Source organism: Chelonia mydas, chromosome 23 (genome assembly GCF_015237465.2).
Source record: "Chelonia mydas isolate rCheMyd1 chromosome 23, rCheMyd1.pri.v2, whole genome shotgun sequence".
Taxonomy (NCBI): domain Eukaryota; kingdom Metazoa; phylum Chordata; order Testudines; family Cheloniidae; genus Chelonia; species Chelonia mydas.
The window spans coordinates 11,768,460-11,795,219 of record NC_051263.2 but is presented as its reverse complement, the minus strand read 5'-3'; the positions used below and the strand labels follow the sequence as shown (position 1 = coordinate 11,795,219).

General features: G+C 41.8%; 1 protein-coding gene across 5 annotated transcripts; it reads right to left on the bottom strand.

Moving 5' to 3' along the window:
• Positions 1 to 261: 261 nt before the first annotated feature.
• LOC102932788 (butyrophilin subfamily 3 member A2) lies at positions 262 to 26,414 on the bottom strand. 5 transcript variants are annotated; one of them, XM_037888629.2, is made up of 14 exons: positions 26,219 to 26,388; positions 25,954 to 26,085; positions 24,199 to 24,347; positions 21,594 to 21,944; positions 16,186 to 16,470; positions 14,499 to 14,597; positions 14,114 to 14,140; positions 12,514 to 12,540; positions 10,256 to 10,282; positions 9,694 to 9,720; positions 7,976 to 8,002; positions 5,770 to 5,790; positions 5,544 to 5,570; positions 262 to 1,866 (listed from the first exon to the last, which is right to left on the bottom strand). In XM_037888629.2, exons 3-14 carry the CDS (start codon positions 24,314 to 24,316, stop codon positions 1,301 to 1,303), a joined length of 1,602 nt encoding a protein of 533 aa, XP_037744557.1. In that variant the 5' UTR covers positions 24,317 to 24,347; positions 25,954 to 26,085; positions 26,219 to 26,388; the 3' UTR covers positions 262 to 1,300. The 5 variants fall into 5 exon arrangements, with proteins under 5 accessions (XP_037744557.1, XP_037744556.1, XP_043390629.1 ...); XM_037888628.2 differs by lacking the exon at positions 25,954 to 26,085 and having other exon boundaries at positions 26,138 to 26,414; XM_043534694.1 differs by lacking the exon at positions 7,976 to 8,002 and having other exon boundaries at positions 9,703 to 9,720; positions 26,219 to 26,372.
• Between the last annotated feature and the right edge of the window lie 346 nt (positions 26,415 to 26,760).

Below are 26,760 nucleotides of genomic sequence, written 5' to 3'. Positions count from 1 at the left end.
ATACCCATTGAACACATGAGGAAACTGAAGCACAGAGAGACTGTGACTGGGCCAAGGACACCCAGAAGAGCAGCAGAACTGAGAAAAGAAACTAGGTCTCCTGAACTCCACTCCAGAGATCGATTTACTAGGCAATACTGCCTCCCTTTTGGTATCTGGTTTCTATAATATATATAATTCCAATTATAAGGAGAAGTATTATAATCTACTCTCTTTTGTTCTCCAGCTATAGAATAGTTTTGTTTTTGTTTATTTAAGAACATTTAAGATGAACTGGGCAGGTGTTCCAGAGACACAAGGGGCTTTGCTTCTTGAGAAAGTTCCTCACACTTCGTGACTCATCTTCATTCCAAAAAGATTGAGCTAGTGTGGGAAAAGTAAAATATGAAGCCCAGGAGTCATGTAGAAAGTAACTACTTCAAGGTTTCGGATGAATATAACGAATTTTGTGTTGCTTAAGCTACATTAATGACTCAGGAGTACCTACAGATTTATATAATGTATTAGCAAAGCTACTATATGTACTGGGATCAATAGAGCCAAAGTTAGGGAATTATTCCCGTCAGGGAAATACACACAAAGGCAGGTTCAATGTTTATTGAAATATGGACAGTTTAATAAAAAATACATCAGAATGACAACACCACTCTTTGAGGTCTAAACACATAAAAAGGCAGCAGAAAACATCTGAGGACTTCCCGAGGGCATAACGTTAGACTCTATTCTTAATCTTAATTTTTCAATTTTCTATATTGCATAATCAAACTCTCTCTTCATATTATTGCTTTAGATGTCACGGGGACATCAAATATGCTTTTTGGGATACAGGGTTTGTATAAGAAATTTTGTTTTTCTTCATAACCATTCCTGTATGACTCTTAAACAGCAACTGAATAATTGCAAGATTTTATCCTCTTCTCCGTGGGTAGCCATCCATAATGGTGTCTTTTCTGACTATTGCTACCTTGCTTGGCAACAGCACACTTGCATTTCCCCTTCATCTCAACACAGCCCCCCAAGATTTTATCATTGAAATATTTTCCTATTTTTAAAAAATGCAACAAAGTTAAATAAAAATATGTCTATGAAGACAAATCTCAATCCTTTCAGAATGTATTGATTTCAACTTCGGAGTCAACAAGCCTACGACAAGTGTTTTTGTCTCTTTTTCTTCTGTTTTATGTGCTTTATTTAATCTTCCATTTCTACTTTGCTTATTTTACGGTTTCTGATGTTTCACATGTTTACATTCCCTTCTCCCCTCTGTTTTTGAGCTTTACTTCGCCAAAGTAACTAGATCTCATTTTTCCTTTCTCAGAGGCTTTAATGGAACAGGGACTCTGATGGGGTGGATTGCTAGTGCTTTCTGCTCTCCTGTGTTGTTCCTAGGACTCAGGAATGGGTAGTATAAAAATTTCTCAGTAAAGTCTGCAGGGATAGTTGTGATGAGGAACATCATCTCTGCATCATAAAATGAGATTTTTTTCTCTTCCCGATCCAGAAATACACCAATTACTTGATAGTGGCAATCCGTCTTTTCAATCTTAGCATTTTCTATGCTTGAAAAAAAGTCTCCCTGGGATCTCTTCAGAGACCAATATCCCTCCTCAGGGAGTGTCTCTGCTTTCTCCCTTTTCACTCTGTCCCTCACCGACTGACTAAGGACCCCTAGCTCCCAGTCCCGTTTCTCCCCCACTTCCACCTCCCAGTACTGCCTCCCAGCCACAAACCCCTCCTTCCCCACCACGAGCAGGGCCCAGGAGGCTGCATCCAGCTCAGGAGATGAAAGATCTTTCCAGACTCTTTTCTGATCCTCTGACAGTTTGAGTTCTGGGTGTTTGCAATCCGGATCCAGAGTGATGGGAACTGGGGAGAGAAACCGGAATAGTCCCCTGGTTAGCAAGGAGTGAATCAGAGACACTCAGTGTAAGGAGAAGAGACAGGGAATAAACCAGGGGAGAAATGCATTTTAAAATGACAAATTCATATAAACATGAACATAACGGGTACTGTATGGCAGTAATTTACACACTCTGCAGGCCAGATCCAGCCCTGGGGCAGGGAGGGGGCATGGGGAGCTTTCCCCAATCTTACACTCCAGTACGGCAGCATGGGAGCTGGCTAAGGTCCCTTCTGCTGTGACTTTGCTCCAAGGGAGGGACATCTGCTGGCCTGGGGCCAGGACAAAGGTTAGAGGTTAGATTTCTGGAGGTGAGATACAAGCTGCTCCTTTGTGAGCAGCAGTAAGGAGCAATCCCATCTTGCATACAGTTCACTGCAAAGCTCATCAGAACATGAGTAGCCCAAATGACTGCCACTGCATCATTGGATCATGTCAGAGTTCTCAGCACCTTGCAGGACCAAACCTTATGTGCTGTATAACACACACGCGCGCACACACACACCTCTAAAGGCAAGAATCACACAACGGTCTCCCACATCGTAAGGCCACCACAACTGACCAAAAGGATGTGAAATTCTAGAGTTATGTTACAAACCACAAGTGCTTTAAAAACTGGGCTCAATGGGTGAATTCATCCTGGAGTGAAGCTCTATTCTGGAATTGCTTTATTTGTCTTTAAATAGGAGGCTAATTTCAGGCTCGATCTTCCACAGGCTCCCAGCATGAAGGGGAGCGTCAAGCAGCACAGTCACTTAAGATGGTGCAGTCGGTCCCCTACTCTGCCTGGAGAGCTCTGGGAATGCTCACATCAGCCCCTGTCTGTCCTGCTGTCAGCTTAAATGCCATATGGCTAACACTGAACTCAGTCTTCTTCCCAAGACCTTCACTTTCCTGCCTTTCTCCACTGCTGGTGACAGCTCTGTCTTAACCCTGGTGCACAGACTCACAACTCTGGTGTTATCTTCACCTTGTCTCCCTGCTGAGAAACCTTGTCTGTTCTTTCTCCACAAGGTCTCAATAATCCACCTCTCCCTGCCTATCCCTATGACTAAAATGATCCTAAAGTCCTTGGTCACCTCATGCTTCCACATCTCCCACAGCTTCCTCCTGTCTCACCTCCCCAGCTTGCACCTCACATCCCAATTTTCATTTAAGCCACAACAGGTCAAGTCAGGATCCTCATCTGCTCTGTCTCACAAGCATACATTGTCACAAGCATACATGTCTTAATATCCCTGTAGAGTCTGCCGGGTGCTATTACCAAGCTTCATTGACAATAAATCTGGCCAAGTGTCTTCATTACTGAACCAAGTCTGTGGTCTTATTGAGCAGTTTGATCGAGGTCTGCTGGGTCAGCTATCTGATCAGATACAGCATAGCACACACAGAGAACACACAGATAGGCAACAACTGACAACAGGGCTCTTCATATCTTTAGAGTTATGATTGTGTTTAAACATTCTGCTGGACTGGGGTCTTCAACTGTAAACTGTTCTTGACAGGGACCGGACCTTCCAAGTGTTTGAATCACAGAATCATAGAATCATAGAATATCAGGGTTGGAAGGGACCTCAGGAGGTCATCTAGTCCAACCCTCTGCTCAAAGCAGGACCTAATCCCCAACTAAATCATTCCAGCCAGGGCTTTGTCAAGCCTGACCTTAAAAACTTCTAAGGAAGGAGATTCCACCACCTCCCTAGATAACCCATTCCAGTGCTTCACCACCCTCCTAATGAAAAAGTTTTTCCTAATATCCAACCTAAACCTCCCCCACTGTAACTTGAGACCATTACTCCTCATTCTATCATCTGGTACCACTGAGAATAGTCTAGATCCATCCTCTTCGGAACCCCTTTTCAGGTAGTTGAAAGCAGCTATCAAATCCCCCCTCATGCTTCTCTTCTGCAGACTAAATAAGCCCAGTTCCTTCAGCCTCTCCACATAAATTATGTGCTCCAGCCCCCAAATCATTTTTGTTGCCCTCCGCTGGACTCTTTCCATTTTTTCCACATCCTTCTTGTAGTATGGGGCCCAAAATTGGACACAATACTCCAGATGAGGCCTCACCAATGCCACATAGAGGGGATTGATCACGTCCCTTGATCTCCTGGCAATGCTCCTACTTATACAGTCCAAAATGCTGTTAGCCTTCTTGGCAACAAGGACACACGGTTGACTTATATCCAGCTTCTCGTCCACCGTAACCCCTAGGTCCTTTTCTGCAGAACTGCTGCCTAGCCACTTGGTCCCTAGTCTGTAGCAGCGCATGGGATTCTTCCTTCCTAAATGCAGGACTCTGCACTTGTCCTTGTTGAACCTCATCAGATTTTTTTTTGGCCCAATCCTCTAATTTGTCTAGGGCCCTCTGTATCCTATCCCTGCCCTCCAGTGTATCTACCACCCCTCCCAGTTTAGTGTTATCTGCAAACTTGCTGAGGATGCAATCCACGCCAACCTCCAGATCATTAATGAAGATACTGAAGAAAACCGGCCTGAGGACCGACCCTTGGGGCACTCCACTTGATACCGGCTGCCAACTAGATATTGAGCCATTGAACACTACCCACTGAGAACTAGTTCACAGAACTAGATATCTCGTCATAGACTTGCCCTTGGTGAATCCATGCTGACTCTTCCTGATCACTTTTCTCTACTCTCTGCTTCAAAATTGATTCCTTGAGGACCTGCTCCATGATTTTTCCGGGGAGGTGAGGCTGACTGGCCTGTAGTTCCCTGGATCCTCCTTCTTCCCTTTTTTAAAGATGGGCACTACATTAGCCTTTTTCCTGTCATCCGGGACCTCCTCTGATCGCCATGGGTTTTCAAACATAATGGCCAATGGCTCTGCAATCACATCCGCCAACCCTTTAGCACCCTTGGATGCAACGCATCTGGTCCCATGGACTTGTGGTCATCCAGCTTTTCTAAATAGTCCTGAACCACTTCTTTCTCCACAGAGGGCTGGTCACCTCCTCCCCATGCTGTGCTGCCCAGTGCAGTACTCTGGGACCTGACTTTGTTTGTGAAGACAGAGGTAAAAAAGGTATTGAGTACACTAGCTTTTTCCACTTCCTCTGTCACTAGGTTGCCTCCTCCATTCAGTAAGGGGCCCACACTTTCCCTGACCTTCTTGTTGTTGCTAACTTACCTGAAGAAACCCTTCTTGTTACTCTTAACATCCCTTGCTAGCTGCAACTCCAAGTGTGATTTGGCCTTCCTGATTTCACTCCTGCATGCCTGAGCAATATTTTTATACTCCTCCCTGGTCATTTGTCCAATCTTCCACTTCGTCTAAGCTTCTTTTTTGTGTTGAAGATCAGTAAGGATTTCACTGTTAAGCCAAGCTGGTCGCCTGCCATATTTACTATTCTTTCTATGCATCAGGATGGTTTGTTCCTGCAACCTGTACAGCACTGAGCTCGTAGTTAGTGATTAACAAATAATTATTGCTATTGGAAAACTGGTAAATACAATAGAATTTAAGGTACAGATGGATTGAGACATATAACCTATCTTTATATCATCCGTATATGTATCCAGTCAATGCACAAGGAATGATTTTCAATTCAGCTATTAATCTGTGAAAGAAAATATCTCATAATTTCTAGATAACAGGTTTACTGTATGCACTGCAACTTACCTGCATAGCTCTGAGCTCTTCTGAATTCTACAGAGGGAAAAAACAATTACTGCCTTGACAATCTATGGCATAGTGAAATACAGTGGAGTTTAATATGTCTTCTATCTGCCTACCCATGTGTTTATAGCACACTCATTTCCATGCTGTTTTAATCTAGTTAATACTAGAGTGATAATTATAATTTTAATTTAAAGAATAAACGGATAATTAAAACAACTCAACTTACCCAGCTCTGCTGAGAGTCGATCTGAAATGAAAGGATACTCCAGTCACTGACCCTAACTAGTTCATTTCTGCTAATGTTTTTAAAATTCTGAGAACTGTCTACAAACAATGCTCAGACAATGGGGCTCAGTCATGCAATTCTTATTTGTGCTCATAGTTCTTTAACCACGCTGACAGTCCTATTACAGTTAATGGAACTACTCACCTAAGTAAGAACTGCGCTCTTAGTTTCTGAGCTTGTTTACAGGAAGAGTGGGAATAACATGGCCACTGAGGCTGAGATTTATGAGAGCTAGTCACCTTTTTCCTTAAGCTCCTTTGAAAATGCTAGACATAAATGTTATTGGCAATGCTGTATTACAATCTCTGTACTGTGACTATCAAAGACACAAAGCAGAGAGTAATATTGGTTCATTCCATTATATAAATACTTCCCCAACATCTTTATATTCAATTGTCTGCAGTGCAGTCCCCCATTAACTCAGCCATTCAAAGTGCCTCTAACCAAAAGTGATTACCGGGGGGCTGTTTTTGTAGTTGTAACCTCATAAGTCTTACGTAAATTATTGTACCTGTATCATACAAACAGGCACCAGAAATCAATGTTTTGAGTTCTTATCTGAAACATCATCATTTGCCAGTGCTATTGTCTAGCACTATTGAGTCCTGCCTCACAATTTTTGTGCGATACTGAAGTACAGTGTAGAATGTGTTAGCTTATATCATTGTTGTCTCCCTCCTAGCACTGTTGCAAAAACTAAATGAGCCAAATTCATCCCTGTTGCAGTTTCAACTACTGCTGTAGAGTTCAAACAAAGATAATTTCTTTAAAAAAAATAAAACTCATAAGCACTAATGTTGGTAATCTCAGCACTATGGTTGGTGCACATACAATCATTATATACCTGAATCTGTGCAAGTATAAAGATCTCATTACCCTTAGCATCTAGGCTATAATCCTAAGGAAGACAGACAGAATATTTTAATGATTTTGCAAGTGTGTGTATCACCAGTGCCTTCTGCTGGATGGAATCATATCTGTTCAATTGCCTTTCACAAACCCTATACATCTTTCAGCTATTGGAGACATTTGTTTAGCTGAAGCAATAGGGGCCTGTGTTATAGAAAAATAGGAGAGATCTGGGTTCTATCTGTGCTGTTGTCATGGAGGCCCAAGTGGCCAGGATGTGTAGAATATTAACATCTGTAGTCCTACTTGGATTGTAATCCCCTTGAGGCAAGGGCTGTCTTTTTGTTCTGTGTTTGTACAGCACCTATACCAACGGGGTCCTGTTCCATGACTGGGGTTCATAGGCACTACCATAATACACCTAATAAATAATGTACAGCACCTAACACTATGGGGTCTTGGGTTATGCCTGCGGATACTAGGTGCTACTGTAACTCACCTAATAAATAATATACACCACCTAGCAAGTGCCATGACTGGGATCCTAGATGCTACTGTAATTCATCCAATACATGTTGTACAGCTCCTAGCACAGTGGAGTTTGGCTAGGTGTTATCGTAATAATAAATAAAATAATAATAATAATAATAATAATTAATTTGTGCCCACAGATTTGTTACAATGTATTAAGCAAGATAGACTCATGATGAAAGGAGAATATTTCTCAATCCCAAAAGAGCAGTGACAATGGGCCACATGCTTTGCTTTCAAAATACAAAAAGCAGGGGGTCACACCATGAAACTAATAGGCAGGTTCAATACAAACAGAAGGAAGCACTGTTTTCACCCAACACCCAGTCAACCCGGTATGTTGTGGTGGCCAATTGTATAAATGGGTTCAAAAAGGACTAGATATGTTTATGGAGGATAGGTCTATCAACGGCTATTAGCCAAGATGGTTGGGGATGCAACCTCGTGCTGGAGGTGACCCTAAATCTCGGACAGCCAGAAGCCAGGAGGGGAAGGTAAGGATGGATCTCCTCAGAATTGGCTGCTCTGTACACTGCCCCTGAAGCTCAGGTACTGGCCACTGTAGGAGACAGGATCGTGGGCTAGATGAACCTTTGCTATGACCCAGTATGGCAGATCTTATGTTCCTGAAGTAGAAGCAGAGTCTCTCAGGCTGGTATTTGACCACATTTATTGGGCTTCACCTTCAAGGTGCCATAGACAGACTCACCAGAACACTCACCTCTTTTATTCTAAGACAAGTAACAACATAGACAAGTTTTCTTACCAATATTTTCTTGTATCTCTTGAATTGCTGCAAAATAGTAATTACAATTAGTGCAATGAACAGCAGAGAGAGAGAATAAGAACTGAGAGTGTGAGCAAAGAGATAGTGATCCATGGAGAACATTGTGAAAACTATTCATAGAGAATTCTGCTATTACACATGCATGGCAGGGATGCTGCTAAATTCTCACTCCATATTTAATAGCCATCTGTTCTTACGACTCAGTCTGTGGCCCATTTATTTCAAACAATAGAGTGCAAAACATTATTTTTATTATTTGTAGCGTGCCAATAGCATGCTACGTGCTTTAAGACATTTAACTCAATGAGGCTCCTGCCACTAAGAGCAGGCAATATACACTGACAATTTCCTGTAGAGATGAAGGATGCTATGCAAAAAGAGTGATTGACCGAGATGTTTAGCAGCTTTCTCTTAGTTAATTCCACAGTTATTCTTTAAATGCTGGTATGTTTGTTTAATATTTATTTTATCTCATTATATGATGGAGCAGATCAGATTTTTTTTGTTTATTTCAGAACTGTGAAGAAATTATGAATCGAAAAAGGGGAAAATTGAAAAAAATGTTTGTGAAAATTGTTTCCATTTTTCCAAGCAGCTCTACTTTGTGGAGCTCGGGTTTATAGGCATTAGGAGTGAAATGTGTTTTAATAAGAGACTTGCAGTTATGTAGTGTAGAGGCACTTTGGGTCATCACTGGTCTGTGAAGTTTAAAGCACAGGGGACACACGGGAGGAAATCATGGATGAAAAGTGGACATAAAAGTTGCAGTTGCCGGTGGAGCAAAGAAGGTGCTGGAGGAGAGAAGAGAATCTCTGCTGGAGGGGTCAGACAGGAGATGAAGGCTGGGACAACCACCCCAACTTTGTTGTAGATCGCAAGGGAAAACCAGTGAAAGAATATTAAGAGAAGGGTGGACTTAGATGAGGGGAGAAATTAGGTGACTTTCTCAGCAGAATTTGGGTCAATGGAAGTGGGAGGGGATGCGGTGAGGGTCTAACAGGTTGTAAAGGTGGATGTTGCGGTGGTCAAGCTGAAAGCTGGAGCAGGCTTTTGGTGATGGAAATAAAGTAGAATGAGCCAATGTTATTGTGGAAGAACACAAAATAGTCAAATCCTGCCCACTCCATCAACCCGTGGGAAAATGGAGAGAGAAGAGAGGGAAATGATGACAAATCTGCCTGTCAAGGGTGATAGAGAGGGGAGGAAGAGAGCAGAGATTTTGAGGAAAATAAATTCATTTTGCAGTTGCTAGTGGCAAGAGAGCCTGGGAGTGGTATCTGAAAGGCAGTCAGAGATGTGTGACTGAATGGAGGGAAGAGATAAGAGGTGAAGAAGATGATCTATGAGTCTTTGTTTAAGAAGAGCTAGTGGAAGCTGTATGTCCAAATGATGTCCCACAGGGAGAGAGAGCATAGGAGAGGGTCAAAGGCATAGAGACACCAGTGGAGATCTCTATCCAGTCCCTAATATGGGAGAAATGATTATGATGTCGTTAAGTAGGCAGCTATGTATGATCGCCTTTTCTAACGTTCAGCCACATTTATTAATAATCTCTGATCAGCTATTGAAAATAAAATACATATAATAGTCATTCAAATAACGAATATGCTGCTGTTCATTTTTATAAAGCAGCTTCTTTTCATTTATGGCAAAGTTCTGTCTGTCTACACGGAGCATTTTAATAAAATGAGACTTACCTATTTTACCTGTCTTTTTGTCTGACTCTAAAAGAGTAAATGAATGAAAAACAAGAACAAATGCATGTTACTGAGGTAGTGATTGGCTTTAATTGAGAGAGTTCCTAGATTCTAAGGGCAGAAAGGGCCATTGTGATCATCTAGCCTGACCTCCTTTATAACATAAGCCAGAAAACTGCTCCCAAATAATTCCTGGGGTGCTGGGTGAAAAGCTGTGAGGTGGCCTGTGACACTTTATTCCTTATTATTCCAGTGTTAAACTGGAAGCAAGTCTTTGCAAAGTGGATATGAAAACAATTTCTAAAATAATAAATAACCCATAAAACTGAAAAAAAAAAAAAGAATCTAAATGTCCCCACACACATCCAAGAAAGAGCATTTCACTTGGAAATGATCTGCATTCGATTTTCCATATTTTATCTTGAAAATCTAAACTCATATAAGAACTTGATTGGGCCTATCAACCAGACAAAAATACTTGGGGATGTTGGCCTTTCTTCTGTACTTGCCCACAAACACACACAAGAAAAATGGTGAACCATACGAGCATTTGTATTCTCACCTAGTTGGGAGCTCAGACGTTCTTTGTCTGAAAGAAATTACATTTAAATATCATTGTAAGATAGAAGGGAAATGTTGTTTAGTATATTTTATGGCATTTATGAAATATGCTTTACACTTTACACCTATAACCATAATTTATTTTAAAATACAATGATTTGTATTTTATATGGGTCAAATTCTGCTCTCAGTTACACTGGTGCAAATCCAATGTAAACTCACTGATTTAACCCATGAGCATATCACAATGTTTTTTACTTTATTTGAATATTTGTATAGTTCAATACATTTTAGGAGTAACTGAAAATGGGCCTTGTTTGTCAAAAAGTCAAAATTTTAAAATATTCAGGCAAAAACCAAACGTTTTTGTTTTAGAAATACTCAGTATTTGTAGGAATACTGTAGGTTTTCCACAGAACATAAACACTTTCTGGGAAAAAAAATAGTGAACCCCCCCCGAAAATTTTGACCAGGCCAACCTTTGGACCTTGTTGAAATATGCAGTATTCCTGTGCTTTTGATCTATCACTTACAAACAGTCTTAGACATTAGAATATATTTCACTGACAGAGCACAAAAGGTTTATCTCGGCCAACATAATATATTAACACAATATATTTTAAATCAATCTTTACAGCTTCCAGGAACAGGAAGAGTCTATGATGAATAGCCTTACCTGCCTATCTACATCCCAATGAAACTATATAACCAACCAGTATCAAAGAGATCCCCCGCATTCATGAATCAAAATCTATAAGTACTTTTTTGAAGTAAATTATATAATACATTTTCATGCTTAGATTGTATTTCCATATGAAGGTTTTCTGATGTTATATGACAGTCTAAAGATTAGTCTTGTTTAATCTATCATATACAGTTGTTCAGTCATTACATAAATTGTACTTCTTTTAAATTACACTTAGTGTGATTTACTCTGTTGGTTCATTTCTTTCTTATTTTTTGTAGTGGATTAAGATTCACTTTTTAAGTTTTTCGTAGTAGTTCATATCCACTTTTGATTGATTTGACTTTGGTTGTTTGTGGTGACATACAGAAGCCGATGTTAGTTTTGATTTGATAGGAGATTAGCACCTGAGTTTAGAGTTCAGTGAGACTACTTGTGTGTTTAAAATTGAGCAAATGGTTAAGGATTATGTTGGATTTCAGCCTAGGCTTGTTTCACTTAAATGCATCAGTGATCTAATTAATGGTCCTGTAGTTTTACGTTTCTTTTGAGAGTACTGGGGGGACTGAAATATGGAAGCTCATTAGATTGGGAAATGACTTTACTGTACTTTCTTCTTTCCTTTCCTTTCCTTTTTTCCCGCCCCCAATATGAAATTTTATTTTAAATGTTCTTACCTTCTGAAAGACAGATCAGCAGCAGGTCTAGATTTACTCATAATTACCCATACTTACTGGCTTTCTAATTATTATGTGCGCTACATTCCCTATGGAGAGAAGTTCGCATGCTTGATAGCAAACCTCACTCACAGCAAAATTCCCCCTGGTGCAGAGTGAATACCTTAATTCCTATTTCAGACCTCAGACTAAGACTTAAGAGAGACGTAACTTGTGCACAAGACTAGTGTTGTCTCTATAAGGCTCTGGCTACACTAGAGAGCTTACAGTGGTGCAGCTGCATCGGTTCAGCTGCGCCACTGTACGTTCTCTAGTGTAGCCATTCTAAGCTGATGGGAGAGAGCTCTCCAGTTCATTTAATTAATCTTCGTACAAGTGGCCGTAACTTTGTCAGCAGGAGAAGCTCTCCCACTGACATAGCGCTGTCCACACCAGCACTTAGGTCGGTGTAACTTACGTTACTTGGAGGGAGGGGGGCTTATTCAAACCCCTGAGTGACATAACTTGTTGATTTAGTTGGGGTTGGTCCTGCTTTGAGCAGGGGGTTGGACTAGATGACCTCCAAAGTCTCCTCCAACCCTGATATTCTATGATTCTATGATAACTTACCTACCTAATCTGTAGTGTGTACATAGCCTAAATCTCATTTAAGCCTTGTTCCGTGGGCATCTGCGGTTCTTTCGTGGTGAATAGCCCTGGTGTAATCCCTTGTTGACAGATAGATTCAGAGATTCTTATATTAACAAAAGTCCCAGTCCTCAGTGATTCTTTTACCTGGGTAAGGACTGATACCTCTGTGGTTACTGTCTTGGAAAATTTCTATGTAATACTGTCTCCATGAATCTGACTCATGGAAATACTCTTAGCAGCTTATATCACATCAAAATATATATTTACCTTCTTCCATTGTTTTCTTCTCATTTACTGCAAATACATGGAATCACATTGCATCGTTAATTACTCTTATAAGTTTCCCCAAGCCTTATTTCAACCACAAAACAACTTTAAAATACTGGATGAGATTCTCTCCATGTCGGAAAAACCTGCTTTAGGAGACCGGAAGTGGATTGTTGCACTTGAAGATTATCTCCTCATTCACTATATTGGAAGATGGTTTCTGCCAGTTCACTGATTATGCAGAGATTCTGACCACATAAAGCAGCGGATGGCCTGTCATCTGGGAAAATGTTAGGATGCTTCTGGAGGCCCCTTGCCTCAGGACATCCCCCCCACCCACATCCTCTGACTTGGCAGGGAAGCTTCTGAGTGAGCCAGATAAAACCATCAGTGAACAGGATCAGATACCAACTGGTACAATGATTGGGGTGGGAAAAGAGGGGCATCAGACAGAAGTTTTGGAAGAGCTGAAAAATAAAGGAAGGAGTCCAAAACAATTAAGTGTAGGTGAAGTGAAATAAATGGGACTGATCATGAGCCCTACAATCTGCTGAAGAAGACTAAATTGAAACTTTATGGAGGAAGAAGATTTTTTTACCAGAGAAATATTATGGAATGCTGAAATTTCTAGGATACCCCATGGACACCCACAAGGGAAATGAGTGATCAGAGGAGCTAGATTCTCACCCAGCTAGTTAAAAAAGGCCAGGTCTTGCCCTAGTCCTGAATGAATCTTGTGGACCAAGAGCAAATCCACTATGGGCAAACATAATTCCCAGGCAGACAACCAGCAGGAGACAATCACTTCTGTTTCCAGTGCCTATGTTATAAAAGGCCTCAAATTTTATACTTTACCCAGTCTATATTGGAGGATATAAGTGATTCTTCATGTACATAAGCAACCCCTTTCTACAACTGTTAATGATTCTGGAACAATGTCAAGCTCACCTAACAATGAATGGCAGAAAGCTAGCCTGAATGTGATCTATTTTAATGACAAGATCTGTTTATAACAGAAGGAAACAAACTTTCCTGATGAGCCACCAATGGCAATACTCCCTGTTGCTCAATACCTGAACATAGACCCTGTCTCCTATGAAATCATTGGATGCATACTGCAAACGTTAAAAGCACACAGCTGTTGACCACAATTAAGACAGAACAAATCCACCCATCTCCTGTAACTTATAAACAACTTCTCAGATCAGAACAGCAACTGCTACGTTAAACTTTTGTTCTAAAATCAGAGAAATGTAGGGTCTGAAAGGGACCTCGAGAAGTCATCCAGTCGGACTCTCTGTGCTGAGGCAGGACCAACTAAACCTAGACCATAGGGTGACCAGATAGCAAGTGTGAAAAAATCAGGACAGGGGGTGGGGGGTATTAGGAGCCCATATCAAAAAAAGCCCCAAATACCGGGACTGTCCCTACAAAATCGGGACATCTGGTCACCCTACTAGACCATCTCTGACAAGTGTTTGTCAAACCTGTTCTGAAAACTCTCCAGTGATGCAGATTCCACAGGCTCCCTGAGACTGTGTCAAAATCAAAATATAAAATATGTTCATATTAATTTGCATTCACCTGCCTGCTTACTTACCTGAGCGAGATGTTGTGTCATTATTATCTGAAAAAAATTAAAATGCCTTTTGAAAATGAGACACTTTTCATAGCATCCTACAATAGTTTTGATGGAAACAGTCACTGGCATGAATGCTAAGTCTGTAATCCCGAACCATCCATTGGTGTCTATTCTGGTCTTGAATATATTTATAGGTGAGGAATTAAAAAATTGTCTTGTCAGAACAAGGGACTTATCTGGTAAGGAATTATAATTTACAGACCCTTATATTTCATTTTCTGAATCTGCCCCTAGAAAACTCATTTAAGTTTTTGTTTGGTTTTAGTATAGGTAAAGAATTCCATATCATTTGTTTAAACATTTTCATATAGTTATTGAAAAAAACATACAAAGAAATACTTACTTTTCAGTTTATACCCTACAGCAGCAATAAGGGCTATGCTAAGAAATAAAATGATGAGGAAAGCAGTCATCCAAGGGGAGGTGGTTGGGAAGAAAACATCTGAAAAATATGAGAAAATGTCAGTTACAGTCCAATAATTCTTAAGAAACATCATGAAAATTATAAGGCCAAGCAAATGGAGTCTGTCTGAGAACTTGGTGAATTCAGATTTCACTTGAATTTAAAGTCTGCTGTTTCCTTCTGGCAGAACAAAGTCTAGATGAATTTAGATTTAAAGATTCTACACATCTTCAAGGATATCATGGAGAACAGAGCTGTGGGCTCCTCCAGTGCATTCTGGAAAAGCACACACCTTCAGCCACACCCAGCTCACCTTACTCATGCAGATAGAAACACCTCAGACATTGGCATATCTCACATGAGTAGGGTTTGCAGGATTTACCTCAAATACCCTTTCAATGCTAGTATTCATACAGAAGTTGTATGCATATTTAATAAAAGGTTTTCATCTGCACATATATAAATTATAACTTGTTCTCCATCAGTCCATGAAATGGTGAAAGTCATATCCAAGATACCTCATGGGCACAACCCCTGCTGCTTACTGGGCAAAATGCAAGATGCATCTCTTTGCCAGAGCATTCCCACCAGAAATAGTATAAAATAAAAAGAAAGGCAGAAAGATGCTCTACTGAGGAAGGGAGGTAGAGAACCTAAAAGTAGTATCTTTGGCGGAGTTACTCAGGTTAATGATAGAAACCATTTCTCTGTATGCACTAAAATTAATTAACCCTGTGAACATCCTATGATGTAAGTGGGATAAATATCATTCCCTCCCTATTGAGGTGGGGAAAGTGAGAGAAGTTAAGCAACTTCTCTGAGGCCATAAGGCAAGTCAGTGGCAAGGTTTGAACTCAATACAGAATCTCTGTACTCAACAGATATAAACGGGACAACTCACCGGGGTGAGTACTTGAAAGTACAAGTAAGGGCTATGGAATCTGCCCAATAACCATTCAATAATAATGAAAACTTAAAGTAAAGTTAATGTTGAAAAATTAAGCACACAAGAATCAGGAGAGGCCAAAATGAAGGTCATACACACCACCTTAACTTTACCCTCTTTTTCAATGATGCACCAGTACATTGAATGAGACAGAATTTTCCATATCTTTTAGTAATATTGAAAAAGCCATGCAACTTTGTTACATATTCATGTGCAATGAAAGCTGGATCATGATGTGGAAAGAAAACACTTAATAATGTACTTGTGCAAATTATGATTTTTAAACTTTTTTTAACTCAGCCTAATCAAAATGGGTTTTTTGATGGAAACTGACAGGCACATATTTAAAAGATAATAACACCTAGCTCTTATATTGGGCATTTCAACAGTAGATCTCAAAGCATTTTACAAAGGAGGTCAATATTATTAACCCCAGTTTTGGGCAAACTGAGGCACAGAGAGGGGAAGTGGTTTGCCCAGTGTCACTCATCAGGTCAGCAGCATATTCAGGAATAGCACTCAGGCCTCCTAAATCCTAACCCAGTGCTCCATCTGCTAGACCAGACAAACTCTGGGCATCTATTTGTAATAAGAAAGGGGGAGAGAAAAACGGGACACATCTCATTAACCAAGCAGCCTCTTTATTCATTCTTACAGTCATTGATCCCCATGTGCACTCACCTGAAATTAGGACCCTGGACTCGCTCACTGTCTTTAGTATGTTGTTGATTATTTTGCAGGAGACTTCATTGTCCGAGCCGGGTTCTATTTTAATGGCACTTTCAATATTGTAGATTCCAGCAGGTGTCTTTGTGTTACTAGTCGTAGGGTTTTCTGTTCGTTTTTGTCCCTTACTGTCTAACCAGAGCACCTGGGGCTCAGGGAACCATCCCTCCGACCTGCAGGTGAGGCCGATCCCCTGGTCTGCATAGTCCTCCATGAAAATGGAAGACTCGCCACCTCTAGCTACAAAGAAAGAAGAAAAGTTGTTATTACCGTCTCCTCTCCAAACAGTGCAGGGTTTGGGGGATTTCCCATGGCCTTGTACACATGCTGCCTGAGAATTCTGACAGAATTTGTGACTCCTTTCATATGAAATTACAGGGCAAGGACCCTTCCCATGTTAAGTTAAAATAGTGACATTGTATCTTAAGAAACCTATACATTGGAGCTGTTTCTCTTTGCCCATAGCAGTTCAGAATCTGTCAAAAAGCCTCTATGGACATACTCCTATTAATTCAGATATCTTGGTGTGCAGATGTGGTGAAAACTCAGTTCAAATTGTAAGCTGTCACTTTAAATTTCAGGGTTTTTTCTGGGTCCCTTTTGCTGTGCTCTGTAGAGAAGTGTGAATCTGGGTTTAGCAGCAGTCAGTCTGCAAAGAGGAAGCCTAGAGCAATGTGGGGTGAATTGGGCCTCTCTGGTATAAGGAGCCTGCTTTGTCTCTCTCTGTTTTTTGGTTATTTTGTGTTAGGGTTTTCGATTCTAAGAAATTAGGTAATGTTATATTGCAACCTCCCTGAAAGAGCATTTTATGGCTTTTGTCTAACTTCTGTGTTTGTATGCCATGAACACAATATTTGGAAGTTAAGTGGACTGCACCATGGTATGACCTAGATGTGTCAGGTAACATTTTACATAGGGGCTTAGTGCTGTAGAGAAATCTTCTAACATAAACACCTGCCGTCCCTGTATAAAACTCATCCTCCATAGAATTTAATTGAGTTCAACAGAATTACATTAAGTCCTGTGAAGGGATACCCTCTTACCCTGGTATGAGGTAAACTAAAGAGCTCCTCTTAGCCTTTTCCATGCTGACAAGAAACACCTGCAAGGTTTTCTCAGCCTGGACTTGGTGTGGTAACTCACATGACTGGAGCACTGTCATGGATTGGTATAAACTGTTCAAGGACAGGCAGGGGAGAAAAGGTGGAGGAGTTGCATTGTATATAAGGGAGCAGTATGATTGTTCAGAGCTACAATATGAAACTGGAGAAAAGCCTGATGACAGTTGTGACAAAGTTCCTCCTCTACCTTGGTGGGTCCTGCGCTTATTGGTGGATTCGCTCACCTCAGAAGTAGGGCAAGTAGAAGTCGGTGGCAACCTGGGCAGCAGTGACCATGAGATGGTCTAGTTCAGGACCCGACAATAGGAAAAAAGGAGAGCAGCAGAACACGGACCCTGGACTTCAGAAAAGCAAACTTTGACTCCCTCAGGGATCTGATGGGCAGGGTCCTCTGGCAGGCTAATATGGGAAAAGGAGTCCAGAAGAGCTGACTGTATTTCAAAGAAGCCTTCCTGAGGGTGCAGGATCAAACCATCCTGATGTGCAGAAAGAATAACAAATATGTCAGGTGACTAACTTGGCTTAACAGAGAAATCTTCAGTGAGCTTAAACACAAAAAGGAAGCTTACAAGAAGCGGAAACTTGGACAGATGACTAGGGAGGACTATAAAAATATTGCTCGAGGGTGTAATCAGGAAGACCAAAGTACAATTGGAGTTGCAGCTACCAAGGGATGTGAAGGGTAACTAGAAGGGTTACTACCAGTATGTTAGCAAGAAGAAGAAGGTCAGGGAAAGTGCGGGAGCCTTAATGAATGGGGGAGGCAACCTAGTGACAGAGGATGTGGAAAAAGCTGAAGTACTTAATGCTTGTTTTGCCTCAGTCTTCACAGGTCAGCTCCCAGACTACTGCACTGAGCAGCACAGTATGAGGAGGAAGTGAGCAGCCCTCAGTGGTGAAAGAACAAGTTAAGGACTATTTAGAAAAGCTGGACATGCACAACCCCATGAGACCAGATCTAATGTATCCGAGGGTGCTGAGGGAGTTGGCGGGACCTGTCATACCTGACCAACCTGATTGCCTTCTATGGTGAGATTACTGGCTCTGGGGATATGGGAAAAGTGGTGGACGTGATATATCTTGACTTTATCAAAGCTTTTGATATTTGATCTCCGATAGTATGGACTGGATGAATGGACTATAAGGTGGATAGAAAGCTGGTTAGATCGTTGGACTCAACGGGTAGTGATCAATGGCTTGATGTCTAGTTGGCAGCCGGTATCAAGTGGAGTGCTCCAGGGGTCTGTCCTGGGGCCAGTTTTGTTCAACATCTTTATTAATGATCTGGATGATGAGATGGATTGCACCCTCAGCAAGTTTGTGGATGACACTAAGCTGCAGGGAGAAGTAGATAGATATGCTGGTGGGTAGGGATAGGGTCCAGAGTGACCTAGACAAATGGCAGGATTGGGCCAAAAGAAATCTGATGAGGTTCAACAAGGACAAGTGCAGAGTCATGGAGCAGGTCCTCAAGGAATCAATCCTGAAGCACTTACACGAGAGGAAAGTGATCAGGAACAGTCAGCATGGATTCACCAAGGGTAGGTCATGCCTGACTAATCTAATAGCCTTCTATGATGAGATTACTGATTCTGTGGATGAAGGGAAAGCAGTGGATGTATTGTTTCTTGACTTTAGCAAAGCTTTTGACACGGTCTCCCACAGTATTCTTGTCAGCAAGTTAAAGAAGTATGGGCTGGATGAATGCACTATAAGGTGGGTAGAAAGTTGGCTAGATTGTCGGGCTCAACGGGTAGTGATCAATGGCTCCATGTCTAGTTGGCAGCCGGTGTCAAGTGGAGTGCCCCAGGGGTCGGTCCTGGGGCCGGTTTTGTTCAATATCTTCATAAATGATCTGGAGGATGGTGTGGATTGCACTCTCAGCAAATTTGCGGATGATACTAAACTGGGAGGAGTGGTAGATACGCTGGAGGGCAGGGATAGGATACAGAGGGACCTAGACAAATTGGAGGATTGGGCCAAAAGAAACCTGATGCAGTTCAATAAGGATAAGTGCAGGGTCCTGCACTTAGGATGGAAGAACCCAATGCACAGCTACAGACTAGGGACCGAATGGCTAGGCAGCAGTTCTGCGGAAAAGGACCTAGGGGTTACAGTGGACGAGAAGCTGGATATGAGTCAGCAGTGTGCCCTTGTTGCCAAGAAGGCCAATGGCATTTTGGGATGTATAAGTAGGGGCATAGCGAGCAGATCGAGGGATGTGATCGTTCCCCTCTATTCGACATTGGTGAGGCCTCATCTGGAGTACTGTGTCCAGTTTTGGGCCCCACACTACAAGAAGGACGTGGATAAATTGGAGAGAGTCCAGCGAAGGGCAACAAAAATGATTAGGGGTCTGGAACACATGACTTATGAGGAGAGGCTGAGGGAACTGGGATTGTTTAGTCTGCGGAAGAGAAGAATGAGGGGGATTTGATAGCTGCTTTCAACTACCTGAGAGGTGGTTCCAGAGAGGATGGTTCTAGACTATTCTCAGTGGTAGAAGAGGACAGGACAAGGAGTAATGGTCTCAAGTTGCAGTGGGGGAGGTTTAGGTTGGATATTAGGAAAAACTTTTTCACTAAGAGGGTGGTGAAACACTGGAATGCGTTACCTAGGGAGGTGGTAGAATCTCCTTCCTTGGAAGTTTTTAAGGTCAGGCTTGACAAAGCCTTGGCTGGGATGATTTGATTGGGGATTGGTCCTGCTTTGAGCAGGGGGTTGGACTAGATGACCTCCTGAGCTCCCTTCCAACCCTGATATTCTATGATTCTATGATTCCTGCACTTAGGATGGAAGAATCCCATGCAGTGCTACAGGCTGGGGACCAACTGGCTAAGCAGCAGTTCTGTAGAAAAGGACCTGGGGATTACAGTGGACAAGAAGCTGGATATGAGTCAACAGTGTGCCCTTATTGCCAAAAAGGCTAACAGCATATTGGGCTGCATTAGTAGGAGCATTGCCAGCAGATCGAGGGAAGTGATTATTCCCCTCTCTTTGGCACTGGTGAGGTCACATCTGCAGTATTCAGAGTAGCAGCCGTGTTAGTCTGTATTCGCAAAAAGAAAAGGAGTACTTGTGGCACCTTCGAGACTAACAAATTTATTTGAGCATAAGCTTTCGTGCATCCGATGAAGTGAGCTGTAGCTCACAAAAGCTTATGCTCAAATAAATTTGTTAGTCTGTAAGGTGCCACAAGTACTCCTTTTCTATCTGGAGTATTGCATCCCATTTGGGGCCCCCCACTTCAGAAAGGATGTGGACGAATTGGAGAAAGTCCAGCACAGGCCAACGAAAATGATTAGGGGGCTGAGGCACATGACTTATGAGGAGAAGCTGAGGGAACTGGGCTTATTTAGTCTGCAGAAGAGAAGAGTGAGGGAGGATTTGATAGCAGACTTCAATTACCTGAAGGTAGGTTCCAAAGAGGATGAAACTAGGCTATTCTCAGTGGTGGCAGATGACAGAACAAGGAGCAATGGTCTCAGGTTGCAGTTGGGGAGATCTAGGTTGGATATTAGGAAAAACTATTTCACTAGCAGGTTGGTGAAGCAGTGGAATGTGTTATCTCGGGAGGTGGTGGAATCTCCATCTTTAGAGGTTTTTAAGGCCCGGCTTGACAAAGCCCTGGCTGAGATGATTTAGTTGGGGTTGGTCCTGCTTTGAGCAGGAGGTTGGACTAGATGACCTCCTGATGTCTCTTCCAACCCTAATGTTCTATGGAGGGGAAGGAGCTTAAAAGTGCAAGCTTACCACAGGAAGGGGCAGTGAACAGGAAGAAGGTTGCTCCACCCAGGGACTGCTGGCAGCAGAGGGAATCCAGCCAAGGAGGATACAGCTACAGGACACACTGCCCCCAAACCACCCTGATCGAGGGCAAATCAATACACCCCAGGAAGAGGGGTGGAAAGTAAACCACATAAAGGGGCAACAGTCTTTGTGAGACTGAGCCCTTAGAGATGATCCTCTTAGGGGCTGCCTGAGAGACTGGTCCTTGTTCCAGCCAAATCTTCCCCCTCTTGCAAAGGGGAGGGAGGAACAAGGGATCAAACCCTGGCCTGCGAGCAGTAGCTGACAGATTCCCCTGAATACTGTTGACTAGGTGAGAAGAAGGGGTAAAGGAAGGACATTGGACCTGGAAGCCCAGGAAGCTCCCTCCCCCACGTCCCTTCACTCTTTGTTCTCCCACCTGGTTAGATACTATATTACCTTAGAGTGAAGACAGAGAGCCATTCCACTTACCTGTCACATCCAATTCAACCACCACCTCATCGTACCAGGTCTCCAAAGAGACACTGCAGGTGTATTTCCCTTTGTCGGAGACAATGACATCCTTCAGGTTTAGAGACACGTTTCCTGCTTGAAATTCAGTGTGGAAGAACTGCGTTCTGCCCTGGTATCTCTCATCCTGTCTCTCCTCTTTTGTTACTCCATCATAGGAGCTCACATCTACTTTTTCCGAGTGTCTAGAAAGTATCCACTGGACAGTAATTGTCTCAGGGTTATTCTGACCTGTCAGCTGGCAAGGCAGGACAACCGATTCTCCAACGATAGCAATGACAGGATTCTGAGGAGGGATGATTTTAAACTGACCTGTGTGTGGACAGAAACAGAGGTTGTATCCATTGCAGATGCCCTCGTTTGTGGATTCTATAGGAAACTATGTGAGGCTAGAGTGTGGATCTGCCTCAAGCCCTGTGGATGAAGCTGTGCGTAGCTGTGTTATCCTTGGAACATCACAGAGAGGAAACACAATTCCCTCCTTGCTTCCTGGTTGCTCTGGAGCAGAGGGGGTAGCCACTTGCCGATATGTTATACTAGCAGCAAATTAAAATACCTGTGCTGATTCAGCTGTGCTGACGGATGTATAGGGGAAGGAGCTAAGGCCCCGTCACTCATGATCCAGCTGCTCTGGGAGTTGGCTGCATGAGCGTAGCTCCTGCTTATGCCACTATGCCAGGTCCCAAGGTCTGGGTGGCCTGCACAGAGGTATAAGTGGGTTGTCACTTCCCCTTACTCTCCTGCAGAGGCACACAACCCATGTCAGAATCTGGCCCAGGATGATCAGTTTCCACTTCCACTTAGGAGACAGATATGACATTTAAATCAGAAGGTGCAAAAATGGCTCCAGTTAATTTCCCACCGTTCCAGGAAGGGCCTGCTCTTCACATATCACACTGAATGCAATAAAGATTCCCCCACCCTCCCAAAGGGGGCAAAGGGACTTTGATCTCTCATTTAACAGTATTGAACAGGGACAGATATTCACAGGCTACCAATGCTTTTTCCACCATTTATTATCTGGTAAATGGAATTACTGTTTACAGTGATCACTGCAGGCAGAGAGGAAAAGCTTGCTTGATTTCATAAAAGCTTCTACAGCTCTCCATGTTTCACAGAGCTGGGAAAATAACAAATTTTCTGGTTTAGTAGCAATTTGGAAAAATTGAAGAAAGAATTTGATTTGGGTCAAAGTGAATCTAAAGTTTTTTGAATTTTTGGTGACTCAGTAAAGTCACTTTGGGCTTTGTTCCAGAGCGGTCATTCAAACCTGGATCCTTCATATCCCCGGGGAGAGCCCTAACCAGGAGGATAAATGTTGTAAGAAGAAAGGAGCCATGTTATAAGAAGAAAAGGGCTACGGCAGTACCACCACCACATTCTCCTGCTGTTTTGTCGATCACCAAAACTATTAGTCAAATTGGCAAATAGTTTTGGGTCAACTGAAACTGCAATTTTCATTGAATAAACTATTTGGCTGAAATATTTCAGCCCACTCTAGCTGCACTTTTATACAGGAAAAAATGGAACTGGTAATGAATAGCCAAAGCAACAAAGCCTCCTACATGGGAAGAACCACCAGCTGGGATGGTAATTGCACAACAATGCATGGGCACACTTATGCACATACATAGATCCATAAATTCTGAGGCCAGAAGGGACCATTGTGGTCATCCAGCCTGACCTGTATCACACAGACCAAAGAAGTTCCCTAAAATAATTCCTAGATCAGATCTTTTAGAAAAAAACCTCCAATCTTAATTTAGAAATTATCAGTGATAGAGAATACACCATGGCCCTTGGAAAATTGATTAGTTACTCTCACCATTAAACATTTATATCTGAACAGTCTGAAATACTATCACACATTTAGTATTTTAGTCACAGATGCCATATTCTGCAGTCCTTTTTCACAATGACTAACTCTGTGACTTGTAGCACTGACTTCAAGTGGAGCTATCACTGGAAATAGGTACTACCTAACACCAGTAAGTATCTCACTTTGCATATCAAAAGGTGTGCCCACTGGATTTTGTCCTTATATGTTTTGCATGTCTCTTCTATAACTGGGGGCTTCAATGATGTGGGCCCATATGATCTGCTCTGTGAATTTTAGTGATCATGAAAGGAACCCGAAGAACAGCCCTAGAAATTTATATGAGAACCTGCCTGGTAAATTATCATAGGCCAAAGAACAAAGTAAATCCTACATTAACTCTATGGTGAGGGATTGAGTATGACTTAAGTGATACAGAGAAGTGAATTGCTCTCCCAAAGGGAATACATTTGTCTGTATGGATAAGCTGTATTAGAATAGTACATAATGTGATTGGCTTTCATTTGAGTCAGGTCTCCGCATGTGAGGTTGAACAGGACAGAGGGGACTGGTTTTATGGGAATGTACCTGGAAAATAAAAATATTAGACAGGTTTTTTAAATGAAACCTTATACCTTTTAAAGTAAAGGATGACACATGAATACATCATTTTTGGAATCTATGGTTTTCCACAGTAATGGAAATGATTAATTGTTTCTTTGCATATGTTTAACACAGAACCCTATTTACCTGTAATCACATGTGGCATCTGTAGAAAAGACAGTATGTGAACAACTGTCACCCAGTGAAATACAGACCCCATCGCTGTGCAGGCTTTCAAGACATCAATAGGACAGTGATGAAACATCCAAGGGAAATCCTTATGAGTCTTCCAGTCTCTTCAGATGCAGAACACAAAACGACAGCAGTGAGGGTAGAAATAGCTCAATATTGTAGGAAAAATGAAAAGAAAATTATAGACAAAGGACCTGATCCTGCTATTAATTGGAGCAGGACTAGGACCAATGTTGCTATGTACGCTGAGCTGTGCTGAAGGAATATACTCCTTACAGACCCTACTTAGACTTTCTAATGTGTGCAGAACTTTTATTATCTTTATTGATAATTTTCGCACAGGAAGGAAGGAATAGGTAGTGCTGACCAGGGCCCTTGGGAAATGCCCTGGGGGTTAAAAAAAGGGATTTTGTCAGATACATATATATATATAATTAAAAACCTGTATGCAAGTTCTTGGCACTAAAAGATTATTGTGGAACAACTGCCATCTTGACTGACACTGGGAACTGAAGTGAGGATTTACAGAACTGAAATCATAAACTGTTACTGCTTGAGCTAACTAGACAGGTACTTAACGTGAGAAAAGTAACATCTCTATACCACCTATGAAGTGATCACAAAACACACACACACACACACAGAGGTTGGAATGGGACTGGATTCTCTTTGGAGTCCAGCAATGCTCCTGGATAGACACAAGGGCACCCTGCAAAGCACGCTAGGCACTGAGTCATCTGTAAGGGTGAGTATATGCACTCCAGAGTTCTCCCAACAAAGGAAAATGAAAGATCAGAGCTCAAATGGAGGCCAGCTCTCCTGCAGAAGAAAATGGAACTACATATCCACTCCCATTACTGTACTTCTCAATCCTATCGATGCATCTTTCTGTCGATCGGTCTATACACTGTCTAGGCACAGAGAAGTTAAGATCAGAGTGTGCTTTTCACTAGGTTTGGAAGGAAGTAAAGGGAAAAAAGATTTAAAAGAGGGGGAGGGAATAGATAGGCCTGATTCTCTGTTCATATAATCCATAGTTACTCCAGATTTACACCTGTGTGAAAGCAGAATCCGATATGTTTTAAAAAAGGGTCAAATGTTTCTGTCTTAACTTTCAAAATATTTTATTCCCTTTTAAAAAAGAAATCAGAAACTATCATTATCTCCAGGTCCCATTTGCCACATAAACCAGAAAGGGGATTACTCACACACAGACAAAATGCTAAAAAATAAAGGCTTATTAACTTTCAATGGCATTTGGGTGCCTAGCACCCATAGAACTTATTTAAAATTGCATCCACAGACTGATACAGATACATACACAAAAAGGCTGGACATCCATAATTTTATGTATAAACTGCCTGGAAAACACCGGACATATTTAATTTTTCAATACAAAAGGACAGCATTTATAGACAATCTTTTTGTGTGCGCTTGTGGCAAAACCAATGCATTGCAGGGGAGAACACAATCTTCTTTGTCTTGGCTGATTTGACAACACAGCTCTTTTAAGCATCGTTACTAGTTTATAAAAAAAGCACAATGCTCACACCCCGCTATTAATATAAGGAGCTGTCAGAAAACTCTCCCATACAGAAACAACCACAAATTCCTCATCTTTCTTCACGTCTGTTTGCTAGTTCATTTTATTCCTGAGATTAATGCCTGAAATAAAGTGAAACATACTATTCTGAGCAAATTTCTTCTTACCTGCAAATGGCAGTAATGTTTCTCTGTCATGCAGTTTCAGACCTGGAAGAATCTAATTTTAATTCTCAAATTCAATCAGCCAGTGAGGCTTGTTTTTACCAGATCACGAGGCCAACATCCATCTGAATATCCCTGTAAACATAATGAGTTTTATTTCTCTTTTAGCTAAAATGTCATTTCTTACCTCAATAGCAGAATCCGGGGCAGCCATTACAAACTGTACAGGGATTAGGGCTGAGACGAAGCTTTCTCCTGTTACAGATACCTTTTATGGCTATTGAACTTTGTTCTTTACTCTTCTGTATTTATCTAGTGTGAGTTTGTGGTTTAATGATCTGCTCCGTGGAATCAGCATATGGAAGAAATCATGACAAAGGAGCAACATTATCCCTGCCACACTTCCTCCAGGGATTAATTGTAGTGTGTTGAAAACTGTGTTTAAATTACAAGCTATCACTTTCAGTTTGCAAAGGGTTTCCTGTTCCTGATTGTTTGCTAGGTGGTTCTGCAGAAAGTTGTGCAATCTGGGCAGTCTACAGAGAGCCAGCCTACAGCAAGGTGGGGTGAGTTCTGCCTCTCTCTTTTACAGAGCAGCCTGCTCTGTCTCTCTCTGTTTTGCGGTTCTTGTATGGTAGTGTTCTGGATTCTGAGTAATAAACAGTGTTATGTTGCAACTTTCCAACAATAATATTTTATGTTTTTATCTACTTTCTCTGTGTGTGTGTGCTATGAATAACACTGATAACTGGTGATTGGTCTTTTACCAATAGCAAAGTACTGCCCTAATCTTGTTACTGGCTCAGATGC